This window comes from Helicoverpa zea, chromosome 13, assembly GCF_022581195.2.
Source record: "Helicoverpa zea isolate HzStark_Cry1AcR chromosome 13, ilHelZeax1.1, whole genome shotgun sequence".
NCBI lineage: Eukaryota > Metazoa > Arthropoda > Insecta > Lepidoptera > Noctuidae > Helicoverpa > Helicoverpa zea.
The window spans coordinates 3,684,539-3,698,110 of record NC_061464.1 but is presented as its reverse complement, the minus strand read 5'-3'; the positions used below and the strand labels follow the sequence as shown (position 1 = coordinate 3,698,110).

Below are 13,572 nucleotides of genomic sequence, written 5' to 3'. Positions count from 1 at the left end.
TAATACAGTAATCGAGTAGTAGTTGCATTTCGTTGGTTCTATTGGGCATTTTTTCCGGCCCTTTTCGCCGCGGGTCGATCATTTTTATCATTATTAATTGTGTAATTGAGTGTAAGTGAACAGACAATATAAGACTTTATCATTTCCATCAGTTTATCATTTCTAAATGTACCTTACCCGTACATTTTTGATCCTTCGAGCTTTAAGGACACCTCGCGAGTGGGCATTACAGTTGTAGCATTCAAAGACTGTAAAGTGTTTCATGACTGAGGTGTTGTGGACTAGCAGTGAAGGTATTTGTACTGCAGTACAGAGAAGCAGCAATCAGCGGGGATCAACAACGATCCTCATTTGGTGAGCAACACGGCTCCCACTTGGACAATCAAGTAAGATCGTTCCACTATCTATTATTGTCATACTATAGTTTACAGTAAATATCTCATTACGCTTAGCTCAAATCAATACACACATATCATTTTAATATTTTCGTATATAACTAAATCTACAAACCTGCCAACAGTTTCAAGCCCCTTCGTAATCTCTTTAAGCCGAAAGGCCTGCGGCTTAGGACTGGCGGGCGGCGCCGGGGTGTGCGTGGTATAGTTGGCGTGGGGCATCAGCGGCGCCGCGGGCCCGGGGGCACAGCCCTGCGCGGGGGCGCGGGGCGGAGTCTTCCAGCGACGACGGAACAGTTCCGCGTCACGAGCCTCCATAGGACCGGCGTATGCTCGGATCTCGTAGCGAGGGCTTAAAGGGTCGCGGTTTATTTCCTGACATTAAAACAAACATTTTTTTTTTAAATAAGATAAATAAAATACATAGGTACAGAGGAATTAGATAACTGTATTTATTTTATGAGCCTTCAAAAATGAGCCAAAAAATCGTGTTGGTGGTCCCTTGAGGATCACACTAGCGGATTGTGAGCGGCTGCGGGTCGATAACGTATTCATCGAGCCCTTGATCCTTCGATGGTCTATGTTTTTTTTTTGGTATATTCTGTATGTGCGTGTATAAAGCTTTTTTTTATCGCCAAAAATCATCAAATGACCCCTCCCGCTGTGGGTTAGCAGCGGTGAGGGAGTGTCAGACTCTTACTGACTAAAAACAGTCATGTTCCATCGTAGGCCTTTTATTTACCAGGGCCGCGGTAACTCTTTCGAACAATCCCGTAGCCCCGGCAGACGTGTATGAACCTTAGTGACAAATTTGGAGTTTCTTAATCATTTTTTTCTGTATATTCCTATGGCCGGTCAAAACTAGTCATTTCGTCTTACCGGCTGCACGGCAGGCGTAAACGCCTAGCCGATGATGGGCACAGCGCTTCCGTCCTCACTGTGTAGTACGGGCACGTAGTACCGCTCGCGAAGCATGGCTGCGATACGGGCTGGCACACCCGGGGAGCTACTAGGCCGGTTTTTTAGTTAATTTCCTACGATCCGGTCATCATCCTTCGAGCCTTTTTCCCAAACTATATTGGGGTCGGCTTCCAGTCTAACCGGATGTAGCTGAGTACCAGTGCTTTACAAGGAGCGACTGCTCCATCTGACCCCCTCAACCCAGTTACCCGGGCAACCCGATACCCCTTGGTTAGAGTGGTGTCAGACTTACTGGCTTCTGACTACCCGTAACGGCTGCCAAGGATGTTCAATGACAGCCAAACCCACCAACAACAGCAAAATGACGGTTAAAACCAGTTATTTCCTCTTACCGGCGGCACAGCAGGCGTAAACGCCTTGCCTATAGTGGGCACAGCGCTACCGTCTTCGCTGTGTAGTACGGGCACGTAGTACCGCTCGCGTAACATGGCAGCTATACGGGCTGGCACACCCGGGGAACTGTTTGTTGCACGCTTGCAGATTATCTGAGGAAAAGGTATATATTATATTATGTGTAGTGTATGAAAAAAATAAAATGTGGTGGTGAAAAAAAAAATATATATTTTTTGTTATTATTAACATTAGCAAGACTAGCAAGCGCAGCGTAGGACGTCCACCAACAAGATGGACAGACGACACCGGACGACGCTGGATGCGGATTGATTCCTTCATATGTGGAGATCTAAGGTGTAAGCTTATGTTCCGCAGAGGACGTCCAAGAGATGATGATGATTATTATTAACACCAAAAAGCGTCAGCGCGGCGGCCATCAGCAGTTTATCGTGTCTTCAGAACCACGGAAGAACATGCCATGACAAGATGGTGAACCCATTGACGGATGACCGCGCTAAGCGTTGCATAACCTTAGGGCGCATCTACACGGTGCAAGTAGCTGGAACATGTTGAGGCACATGCGCAGGTTACATGCATTTTAAAAACGTGCGACTCGCGCATGTACCAAAGCAAAATACCCACCCGCGTGCTCTTGTCACTAGAACATGTTAACTTGCTCCAGCTACATACACCGTGTAGATGCAACCTTATGAGCGATCGATCCGCGCGGTTTAGACTTAGCCAATCTAGTATTAATTAAGATATTAAAATAACTTACATCCTTAGCCTGTTCTCCATACTTATTGACAGCACTTCTGTTGCACTGCGGGAATGACGTCAGCACGTCAACTACCTGTTCCGCTCCGAACTTAGCCGCGAAATGCAGAGGTGTCTCGTTGATCGCCTTATCAGGAGTGTTCAGGTAACGATCCACTAGAATGCTTGCGAATTCCTGTAAAAACATCACATTTGTTTAAAAGCAATTCATATTCTGAATAAGATATACTAGCCTTTTGGTAAAAGCAATCCACAATTTTGCAATCATGACTTTGTAAAAAAAAAACATCTACATAAGGAAAACATCTTGAGGAAACCTAGATTTTTTTCCGCCTTGAGCAAGCGTGGTAATTGACGCTCAATCCTTCTCAATATAAGAAGAAGCTTTTGTTACAGTGGGACAATAGAAAAGGCTGATGATTATGACTATGGGTGCATCCTACGTGGGCGCAATCAACGCGGGTGTGAGTGCGAAGTTAATTTGAATTCACTTCGGATCGCTTCAGAAGTAGACCATATCAAAAGAAAGCAAATAAATAATTTCCTATCAATAAAAATAACATAAACACATTTATATATAATCAACTCTCTTAATATAGTTTCTCACCTTACAAGAGTCAGCATCAGCGTCCATGCCGTATAAGGTCTGCACAAACATGGGATTGCCGACCGTCGTCAGAATTAGGTTACAGATCTCAGCGTTCATTGCTTTGGCTGCTATGTGCAATGCGTTGTAGCGGGAGCCTTCCTGCAATAGCACAATACTTTTAATTTGATTATTACTTAAAAGAAAAAAATACATACAAACTGATAAAATTGGGAAATCGGTTGAAAATACAGTACTTATGTATTCACCGACATAAAACTGTATATATATTTTATATTAGGTAAGTGACTGCCAAAAACGATAGAGGGCCTGAGTTTCTGGCCACAAAGCTGGACTATCATAATTTCCAGGTGTGATCAAGTTAAGGATCATGATTTTTTATATTTATAGTTTCGTGGTAGGTAAACTAGTTGATGAATAGAAATATATTTTCACTAAACTTCCTTAGTCCTTGGTTGTTATATTGAAATAGTTATTGGCTTCAAAATAAATTCAAAACATAAACAATTACATTAACCTACAAGTAAAAAAGAAAACAACATTTAACTACAATATATATACAACTATTACATATACGTATGTGTGTCATTAACGCCTTTTTTTTTTTTTTTTTTTTTTTTTAACGACGTCAAAAATCATCAAATGACCCCTTCCGCTGTGGGTTAGCAGCGGAGAGGGAGTGTCAGACTCTTACTGACTAAAAACCGTCGTGTTCCGTCATAGGCCTTTTATGTACCAGGGCCGCGGTATCTCTTTCGAACAACCCGCAGCGTCATTAACGCCTTGTCAGGTAACTGCGCCTGATCAATTGAATGCTAATTTTGTCATTGAGCTGCCACCACGCGTTTGACTCACATATAAATGTTCAATTTGTTGAATTGCAAGATGTTAGGAATAATATTAATGAACTGGCTTTTAAACGCATGTGTATAGTACTATATAACTGCTCGTATGCCGTATGTATTTATGAGACAATAGAAAATGTATTGTTTTTTGGACATATCTGCGCTCCTCGTTTATAAAAATAATTAGATAGACTGTATTAAATTGGAGTGATGACGAATATTTTCTTGTGTTTAGTGTAACTTGTTTGGTAGTCAATTGTTGTTTCTAAATCCTCGTAAACTTTCACCACTTTAAATAAACATTTTGGTAAAAAATATCTTAGAAATAAAGGGCTCGAAGTGAGAGGACTTTCATCTTGAAAACTCATTTGTGACCTCCACTTGATAGGCATTTATTTTTTTGCAAACTTGTCTGAAATATAACCTCTTACAGAGAAAAGGTCAAAGTGCCAGTGACCTTAAGAAAAATCTAGGCATCTGCTTACCTGCATGATAGCTGGCGTGTTGCCACTGCTGACGAGGAACCTGGGGTTGTCCCACACTCTATCTCGCACAGTGGTGGAGAGCCCCGCCTCGATCGCCTTCCTCAGCGCCACCATGTCTTGCGGAGAAGGCGCCTTAAACGGGTATGGTTTCTCTCCCATCACCGCTGAAACAAAAGATAATAAATAAAAGGTCATTTATTCAAAGTAGGCTAAAAATCAGCGCTTTTTGAAGATCTAATTTAGTGTTTTGCTGGGAAGAAGAAGTGGTGGAACCAACTCCCTGGTTTGAAGAACCGTTCATAATTCATAAGTACTAAAGAACTATAACTAATATGAGGTTTTTTCAGTGTTTGTAACCTAGACTGGGCCCCTAGACTACCGAACGGCTCAGTACATTTTTTGACGATTGGGAAACTTTAATATCTGAGGGTGACACGCCAAATTTGTTCCGGGAACGTGAAAATATGCGGTAACCAATGTTGCTGCCCATCTTGAAGTGATATCCCATTTGATGCTGTGAGGTTGTTGCGCCTGATCTCTCTCCGGTCGTGTCGAATTATCGTCCCAACGACCTATGAGAGTGAAGGAATAGTGAGTGCACCTGTGTCTGCGCAAATGCTTGTGCACTATATGTCCTGCGCAGTTGGCTGGTCGGCTAGGAGGACATCATCAGCATTATACCACCAGTCGGTGACCCGAGACTCGTCTGTTTTTCATCATGGTGCCTCGGGCAGATGGGGTTGGAAATTGGGGCTGGACAATCTTGTTTTAACCCCCTTACAACCCTTAGCAACAATCAATGAGCAAATAACTTACATTTCTACGGAAAATACAGGCAAGAACTCAAGCGGAAAATTGGTAGGTATTTTTCCAACTATAAAGTTATGCGTGACATGAATTCAGGCTTCATTAAATTAGTTAATTAACAGTTCGCGTGATAATCAGTAATGAGACGCTGGCCGTTTTATATAGTAGTTAATCTAGACTAGACAAGTCTAAATTGACCTGTATTCAATAAAAGCAAAATACAAAACCAAAATTCTATTTACCAAGTATTTTTTGATTGCTGAAATCGTCTAATCTTCTATGTCTGTACTATTATTTATTAAATCAAACTTCATTTTCAAGTACATTGAAATTACACTAATTTACACATTTGCGGCCTGCAAAGACGCCTACTCCAGTCTTTCTGAAAATCAGGATATAGGTACCTACATAGACTACATACGGACTATACAATGTGAACAACCTTTTAAATATGCGGAATGGATTTGGCAAATTGTCCAAAGTTTAGTACTGTAATCTCCAATTATATAAATTTATGAAACTGAAAAAACAATACATTCACTCATTAATAGAGGCAATAAACGATTTTATTGCCTAAGTTTTTATTTTTTTCTTCTAAACGGATAAAATTCTCTAGGAAGGATAAAATAACAGTAAAAACACGTGATAACTCATCAAGATTTCCTCATTTATTTCGACATTACAGGGTTGAGAGCCACGTGTCCCACTGTTGACCTTTTGAAAGTATTTCAAAATTTTGACCGTCATACCACCGTCCTACTCTAATTTGAAAAAATCTTTCAGTATTAGATTCAGTTGTTAGCTAATTTATCGAGGAAGGCTCTTTTTATCCATGAGCGGTAAGTAGTTCCCATGGAATGCGTATAAAACTACTGTCAGATCCCACTACGTAATTTACATGAAGATTCTAACCATTAAAATTTAAATTACGATGGTCTACGAAACCCCGAACCGCAATGCATATTAAAACCAGCGAATTTCCTTTTTTACTTTTAACCTTAAAGCTTAGAAAAGGCTATACCGCAGTATGTTCGTACGTACATTACCTACTAACTAGAACGTTGACCTAACCACGGTTTTCGTTCCACAACTATGTGGGTATGACGTAGAGACTGTAATATTATTATTTTAATACTGAAAGCGAAAGTCATGTCAGGTGTTCAGGTAATTATTTAGACACGATCTATGATAGTGTTGGATATGAAATGACTGCTATTAGTGATAATTTGGTATAAAATGTTAGTAATATCGATTGATTCATAGGCATTTATGTACATGTGGGATTTAGGGCAAAAATAAAGCGAATAAAGATAAATACCGGTTTAATAAACTCAAAATCGTTTATTCAAATTAGGCTGATAAATCAGCACTTTTCGAACGTCAAAAACAAAAGACAGCCCCCAAAACGCCCGCTTTCCCGCCCGCCAATTTCTTCATTCACTCTCTTTCATATTATTATTGCTCATACATTCCTTCCTGCTCATTCATACGTCCCCTTCTACTCAGAATTCACTCCACATACAGTATACCTTTATATCATTACCAGCCATCTCCTAAAAAGGCCCAGCGGCACTGCGAACTCGCCTGATTGGAGGGGGTCTAAGAATCTAAGGCATCCAGTCCCACCAGCGTTTTACCTGGAGAGACTGCCTGTTTTGACAACATATTTCCTGAAAATATTTTTCTTTAAATACAAATTCCTTGCATTTGCATTTTACATTTCAACTTTGGCATTTACCTGTCTCATGTCTCATTGACGGACACTATAAATATAATTTTATGTTAATGTAATCACACAAAGCGTCATTGTCTAGCTGGTTTTAAACAAACAAGTAATTGAATGGAATACCAAACAATTGTTGGAAATCTTATTCGCGATCTTAGCTCGTCTTAGCTTAGGGTCTTAATTGAAAGGTTATAAATACGATTGGAAGACCACAGTTAATTTGAACTCAATTTGCCATTGAGTCAGGATAGCTACAGATTGACCTACTTACATGTATAGCCTATAGCCTACCTATAGCCTCAAACTAGATCAAGTAAACAAACCTAGTAAGTATAATAAAGTATTGCACTATTTTTTTTTTTAAGTTCTAGTAAAACGCCAAATCACCCATAAAAAATGCATCATTTAATTTACAAACAATGCGACAATCTTTCCTTTCTTCTTCATCAAAAGCATCATATTAAATTCAGTTCACTTTTATCTTTTATGTCAAGATAAACAACCAAGAGGCATTATAAACAACGACACGTCTAAACAATCTGTTAAAAAAAAACAAAAGCGCATCATAGTTTTCTTTTCCCGCGCAAAAATGGCCGCTTGTCAAAAGAAATTGGATTATAGGTTATAGTGACGCTAGTAATTAGCGTTCATTGGTCTGGCATCGTGACAAATGGTCTAGACATAGATAGGCAAGTTCTTATGTGATTATCTTCGAGTCCAATGTGTAACGATCTAGAACAGTGACGTAATGACGTCTAAATACATGGATCTTATGTTATGAGATGGATAAAGTCCGTGAATATTGAAGAATTAAATCATAATTCTGCTGCCCATATAACTATTTTGTTTGTGTCTTTTTATTCCACACTGATTAATAATGTCATGATCATGTCACAAGTAACTTTCCAGCAAGGAATCTCTCACATAATCCACCAATCGTACCTATGGGTGCTTACATAAAGAAACAGGTTTCCGGTACAGACAAACCTGTACGGGTAGGTACCGATCAGTGCAAAAAAACAGGTATTAGTGAAAGAAACAGGTACTACCTGTTTCTTTATAAGTTAGTGAATAGGATAGTATTGAAATATTATACCTGCCCGTACAGGTTTGTCTGTACCGGAAACCTGTTTCTTTATGTAAGCACCCTATGGTCACCTCCTTCCCTAACATTAGAGGTCCATCCATGTTCATAGATAAATTATAGTTAAAATCATGATAAGCTTTGAGAAAACTTTATATAGGTAGCATAACGACCATGATGATTAATAAATAAGATTTTGTGTGTCTTCCGATATTTGCACTTCTCTGTCTTAGATTTGAAAATAATCCTCCTTAGCTTAGCCGACATATTTCAGCTTACAGATAATACTAGCGAGGTCTAGTAGAAAACTCGTGTATCGTGAAAGATAAGTATACAACAACATGAACGCAGCACGTTTTATCCTTGAATGAATCGGTCCACTATCACGCCACGTACGATACGTAAACATACTATTTTTATCTTCCCATAATTTCAGAGCCACACCCACTCATAAATTCATAAGAAAAAAACATAAATATATCCGTGTAAAAAGCCGTGAGCCCAAAAAATTCACTCGTGTGTACAAGCGGAAATCACGTTATACAAACATTCAAAATACATCTTAAAAACTGAGGAATAGAATTCATTTTGTTCTATCAAAGTAGAAGAGAATAATTTGGCACGAAAGCAATCACTTTCTCTTCAGGGGTATATTTGGCTTGACAAGACAGATAGTTTTGCCAGGAATAGTTACATGACTAAACAGTTCATAGTAAACAGTATTTATTGTGAGTCGTCAGAACAATTCGTTTCAAAGATGTGATGAAGAAACTGCGACAGCCCTGTCGGGATTACCAGTAAAGGTTTTCCTGAGTAGGTAACCTAGGTACGTCAAACAAGCGACCGATTGTAAAGCTTTTGGAAAACTTCGCGTACCTCGTGACTTGCAGGCCGTAAAATATGAGACTTGGGATCTGTCGGAAATATATTTTACGTTTAATGATGAAGACGCTCCATATGACCTAATCTGTTTTCGTAAGACTATGCAATATTGATCAAACACAATTGAAGCAATTTTATCGTATAAGTAGGTAATCCACCAGATGCTGATTATAATATTCCCACAACTCAGTATTTGTGTTGCAAAGATATCTGATCAACCCTGGGATGCTTCAAAATAGCCTCTACGAGTGGCGATGCTCAAATATGCGAAAGATGCACAATGTGCAAGACCGTTAGCAACTCTTTGACTTGTTAATATTTTACCACAATTTACTGAATAGTTCGTACACATGTATTTAGTTGAAATAGAGCTATTATTTAAACTTCTATACTAATAAAGAGGATTCTGATAATTTGTTTACCCTAAACGTATTGAACGGATTTGAAAAATTCTTTCAATTTTAGGAAACTACACTATCCCCGAGAGCTACATTTCATCCCGATAAGGGAAAAAATTAACCCAGGACTCGAGCTAGTGTATAGTAAGGTTTCGTGTTTGTTCTCGTATTCTATTGTGAAGTCGTTTACAAAAAAGATTTTGGTATGAAAAAAAAAATGGGGTGAAACGAAACAAAAGAAATAGCCTTATCATTGGAGTCTGATTAGAGACCCATTTACCATAGTGTGATAAAATAAGGAAGGGAAGAAATAGAATATTTAGATAAGAAGGTCGACGCTCTTCACTACCGTTCGTTTATCGTAAGTATTGACAGACAAACAATTTTTTTTTTATATTTTTTATTTATGTTTCTAGTAGATACCTGTCTTACCCAACCCAAGACATATAGGCTTTTAAACACATATTCTAGCACGAAAAATAATAAAAATGGCGTCCAGGCTATATATTATTTCGATTAATTTGTTTAATGACTTCCTCACATACCAACGGCAGAACCAATTTTGAACATTTTTTTTTTTTAAAGCTACACATTTTATCGAGACGCTGGAAGGAGTTCCCTCCCATCTTACAGTAAAACAACATTAAAATACTCACAACTATCGTTCCCATCAGTGGTGTCAGTGGGTTCTGCTCCCCGCAGAGCGAAAGACACGGCATCCTGTCGGTTTCTGAACGCCTTGAACCTCGACGCCTTGTATCTTCGCACCAGCTCCAAAGCCTCAGACTTGTTCTTGTAGACGTGCAGTGCTTCTGAACGAACAAAAAAATAAAACTGTCAAATATAAACAAACAACAACTGTCCTTATAAACAAGGTCATCTGTCTGTGTCCAAACATCTGACTCAAAAGCTGCTGAACAGCAGAAAAGGGGATTCAAGAAAAAAGTCTACGTACAAAAATGGAATGAAATCTGTTTACTTCTGAAGGTTGTATGTGTGACTGCGTCATGTAGCTACCCTAATTGTTCAATAGAAAACACAACCCTCCTTCTAGCACAGTCGGTTAAAACACTTTATTGACATTCATTTCCTATCATTTTATTATACCTATGTATAGATAAGTCGCCACGGTGACGGCCCTCTTAGTAGAACATAGTTTTATATTTAACTAGCCGTTTTCCCGCGGTTTCACCAGCGTCCCGTGGGAGCTACTGCCCGCACCGGGATAAAATATAGCCTATGTTACTCGTGGATAATGTAGCTTTCGAATGGTGAAAGAATTTTTAAAAACGGTCCAGTAGTTTTTGAGCCTATTAATAACAACCAGACAAACAAACAAAGTTTTCCTCTTTATAATATTAGTATAGAAGTATAGATAATATAGATGAGTGATTACCAAAAATTCCGTAGCAAAATATGTTGAATATAAGTGCTACATGTGGAGACCACTTGCGAGCCTAACAAACCCTTGGGCCATTGAGCCGGGCGATAAGGAAATGCAACGCACCGTAGACCTTTTTAGAAACAATTGAAAAGGTACAAAAAAAATACTAATAACCTATTGCACAAAAAACCCATTTCGCGCGAAACAGGACCTTAAGAAGAGTTAGAACTTCAATTTACACCTAAAGTTTTAGACCAAATGACCACTGAAATTTAATATCCACATTGTAAATGTACAATTATTGACTTAAAGTTATATGTCCCATGGGACAGAGGCCATTCACAGTGTATATATAGGTAATTATAGTAATAAAGTAAATTAAATGTCTTTCACTTTATTTGTTTACTGCACACGAGTTACATAATAATGACCCGTATTGATATCGTGAAAGGTCAAAGGGACAATATGTGAATAGAAAATAATAATAACAAGTACCCAGTCAAAGGAAATAGGCTCCGAAACTTCTGAACCTTTTAAAAAAAAAATCCCGAGACGAAACTGTGAAATACAGCTAACATTTTGATATTAATGACATGTGCAAATTAATACTTAAAATGGGACACACTACATTCTTGGCCAAAATAATAATTATTGATTAGTTTGGTTAATAGGTCAAAAGTATTTGTTTTGAATGGCACTTTACTATGAATTATTAGGTGACTTGGCTGCAACGTATACTGAACAAACTCGGTGAAGGGGAAAAAAAACCTATAATGAAAATACCAACTCTCTTAGTAGTAGTTTGATGGTCACTTAAAATCAATAGTGCTTTAAAGTGTTAAATGGATATACCAATTCTGATTAAAGTTGCCATGAAAATAGGCTAGTTTTTATCTGGATTTGGAAGTAGTTTTCATGGTAGCTGCCAAAAAATTCTATTACATCTATCTAATCCATCTACACTTAGTCTGAAAGTAAATGATGTTATGTACTCTATAATGTAACCAGTGTAAGCTCAGTTAATTTTACTGCATATTGCATTAAAAATCTATTGTTTCTTGTTTTATTAAAATGATGTCTTGAAAAAGAAATATAATAGCATGTTAAAATTTCAGTACATGGTATTTAATTTCTATCCATCAAGCAATATTTTTTGCAGCTCTACTCTCTAATATACAGTGTGTCGAGTATTGGTTCGGTTGCATGGCAACTGCCTCTTTTTTGCATGTGCATGAGGGTGGGAGAGTGGGACCTTTGCTCCTGCATCCTGCTCCTTGATCCTGCATCCAACCCTCGATTTAGTTTCATAGAATTGTATTTTTTCTATAATTTTGTTTATCAACAATAGTCTTTAGTAAGCTTTTTAAACAATACTGATAAACATGTGACCTCCATAAAATCCAGGTAAATAGCAAACTTAATGATTTGCAAATGCCACACATAGATAGTGAAGACGGAAGTTGAAAACAGTTCTGTTAACCCACATTAACTTATCTTACTGATAGCATAAAGATATGAAACACTGCAGAATAAACAATTGAGATTGTTGCTTGTTGATTATCAATAGTTTAGGTCATTACTTAATTGGTAGAAAGACGCTGGATGCAGGTCGCCTCCAACAGGTATCTGTGGAGATCTAAGGGGGAGGCATACATTCAGCAGTGGACATCCTATGGCTGAGATGATGATGATGACTTAATTGGTTATTTGCAACCTATCTTGGTGTAACACTTTCAAAAGTTATTACACCTGTAACTTGCAACCCTTTGCTTACAGAAATTTCACAAGTTCATAAAATTAGATCTATACAGGAAGCCTTTGTGAAAACCCCTTGAAAATCCATTCAGTTTTTGAGAGTAATACAAACAGACAGATTTTGTTCTATATTATAGGGAATGTAGTTGGTATTATTGACTGGCCCTCAGTGTCAGCTACAATAAAAAACTAGACTTCAATGGCAAGTGTATGTTGTTGTTGTTATAATCACCTGTTTATATTTCTATAGTCTAAGTTCAAAGGAGATCAGATTCATTATATCATCAAGGATCAAGGAGTTAAAATAAAGAAATTCAACTCTGTGCATTGTTTGATGACTCAGACATGTATGATGCATAAAGAATGGTAAATATTGTCTTATAGAAATATTAGATTTCATTTTAGATTCTAATTAAGGATATTAAATGGATGATAGTATGGCAAATAAGAACAAATCTATTAAAGATGATATAGAATTTGTATAAAATTAAAACTTATAATTGTACATTTACGTGACATAACTATTGTATAACGAGACCATATAATTTAAAAAAGAACATACCTTCGTCAGGTCCTTTTTTAATTTCACTGGGTATATAAACTCCATAGTAGGTGGTCGGTGGTTCCATAGACGTCGGGCTCTCGGGAGCATTGCTCTTCTTGCTCAACGTATCGAGCCGCAGCAGCCTACTAAACAAACCACCTATTGCACCATCTCGTTTTTCAGGTGGAGACAAAGATATCTCCTCTTTAATACCCCCGATGTCCTTATTACACTCCGGTATAATTACAGCCTTCGACATAATCGTCTCCTGAAAATCGTAAACATTTTACTGTTTTGTTTGTGACGCAAAACGCAGCTAGCGAATAGTTTATTTTTATAACGAAGAACTTAGAACTTTATATCCAAGCAGGCTCACCTTATTAACGAGGCTCGTCATAAAAACATACTCGTAACTTTATTATCGGTTAAAGGGTCGCTATTTCAGCGCATTTTGTTTTAAAGTTTTGATCACATCAAAAAAAAATCGGGCGTTTTTTGAAACAGAAAATTGAAATGCGTTGAGACTTTGAGAGAACGGCGGATGACGTTTTGACAGATATCTTTCGATA

At 37.9% G+C, this 13,572-nt stretch overlaps 1 protein-coding gene across 3 annotated transcripts in view; it reads right to left on the bottom strand.

Annotated features, from left to right (window-relative positions):
• The window catches only part of LOC124635492 (ankyrin repeat and LEM domain-containing protein 2 homolog), a 24,245-nt gene extending 10,673 nt beyond the window's left edge, over positions 1–13,572 (bottom strand). For 2 of the 3 annotated variants that reach the window (XM_047171351.1, XM_047171353.1), the window contains exons 1-8: positions 13,380–13,572; positions 13,022–13,271; positions 9,977–10,132; positions 4,424–4,587; positions 3,094–3,234; positions 2,488–2,661; positions 1,709–1,861; positions 511–770 (exon numbers count right to left, since the gene is read on the bottom strand). In XM_047171351.1, coding sequence (XP_047027307.1) covers positions 511–770; positions 1,709–1,861; positions 2,488–2,661; positions 3,094–3,234; positions 4,424–4,587; positions 9,977–10,132; positions 13,022–13,271; positions 13,380–13,400 — 1,319 coding nt within the window. In that variant the 5' untranslated portion in view covers positions 13,401–13,572. The remainder of the gene's footprint in view (positions 1–510; positions 771–1,708; positions 1,862–2,487; positions 2,662–3,093; positions 3,235–4,423; positions 4,588–9,976; positions 10,133–13,021; positions 13,272–13,379) is intronic. The other variant, XM_047171352.1, reaches the window with a different exon arrangement.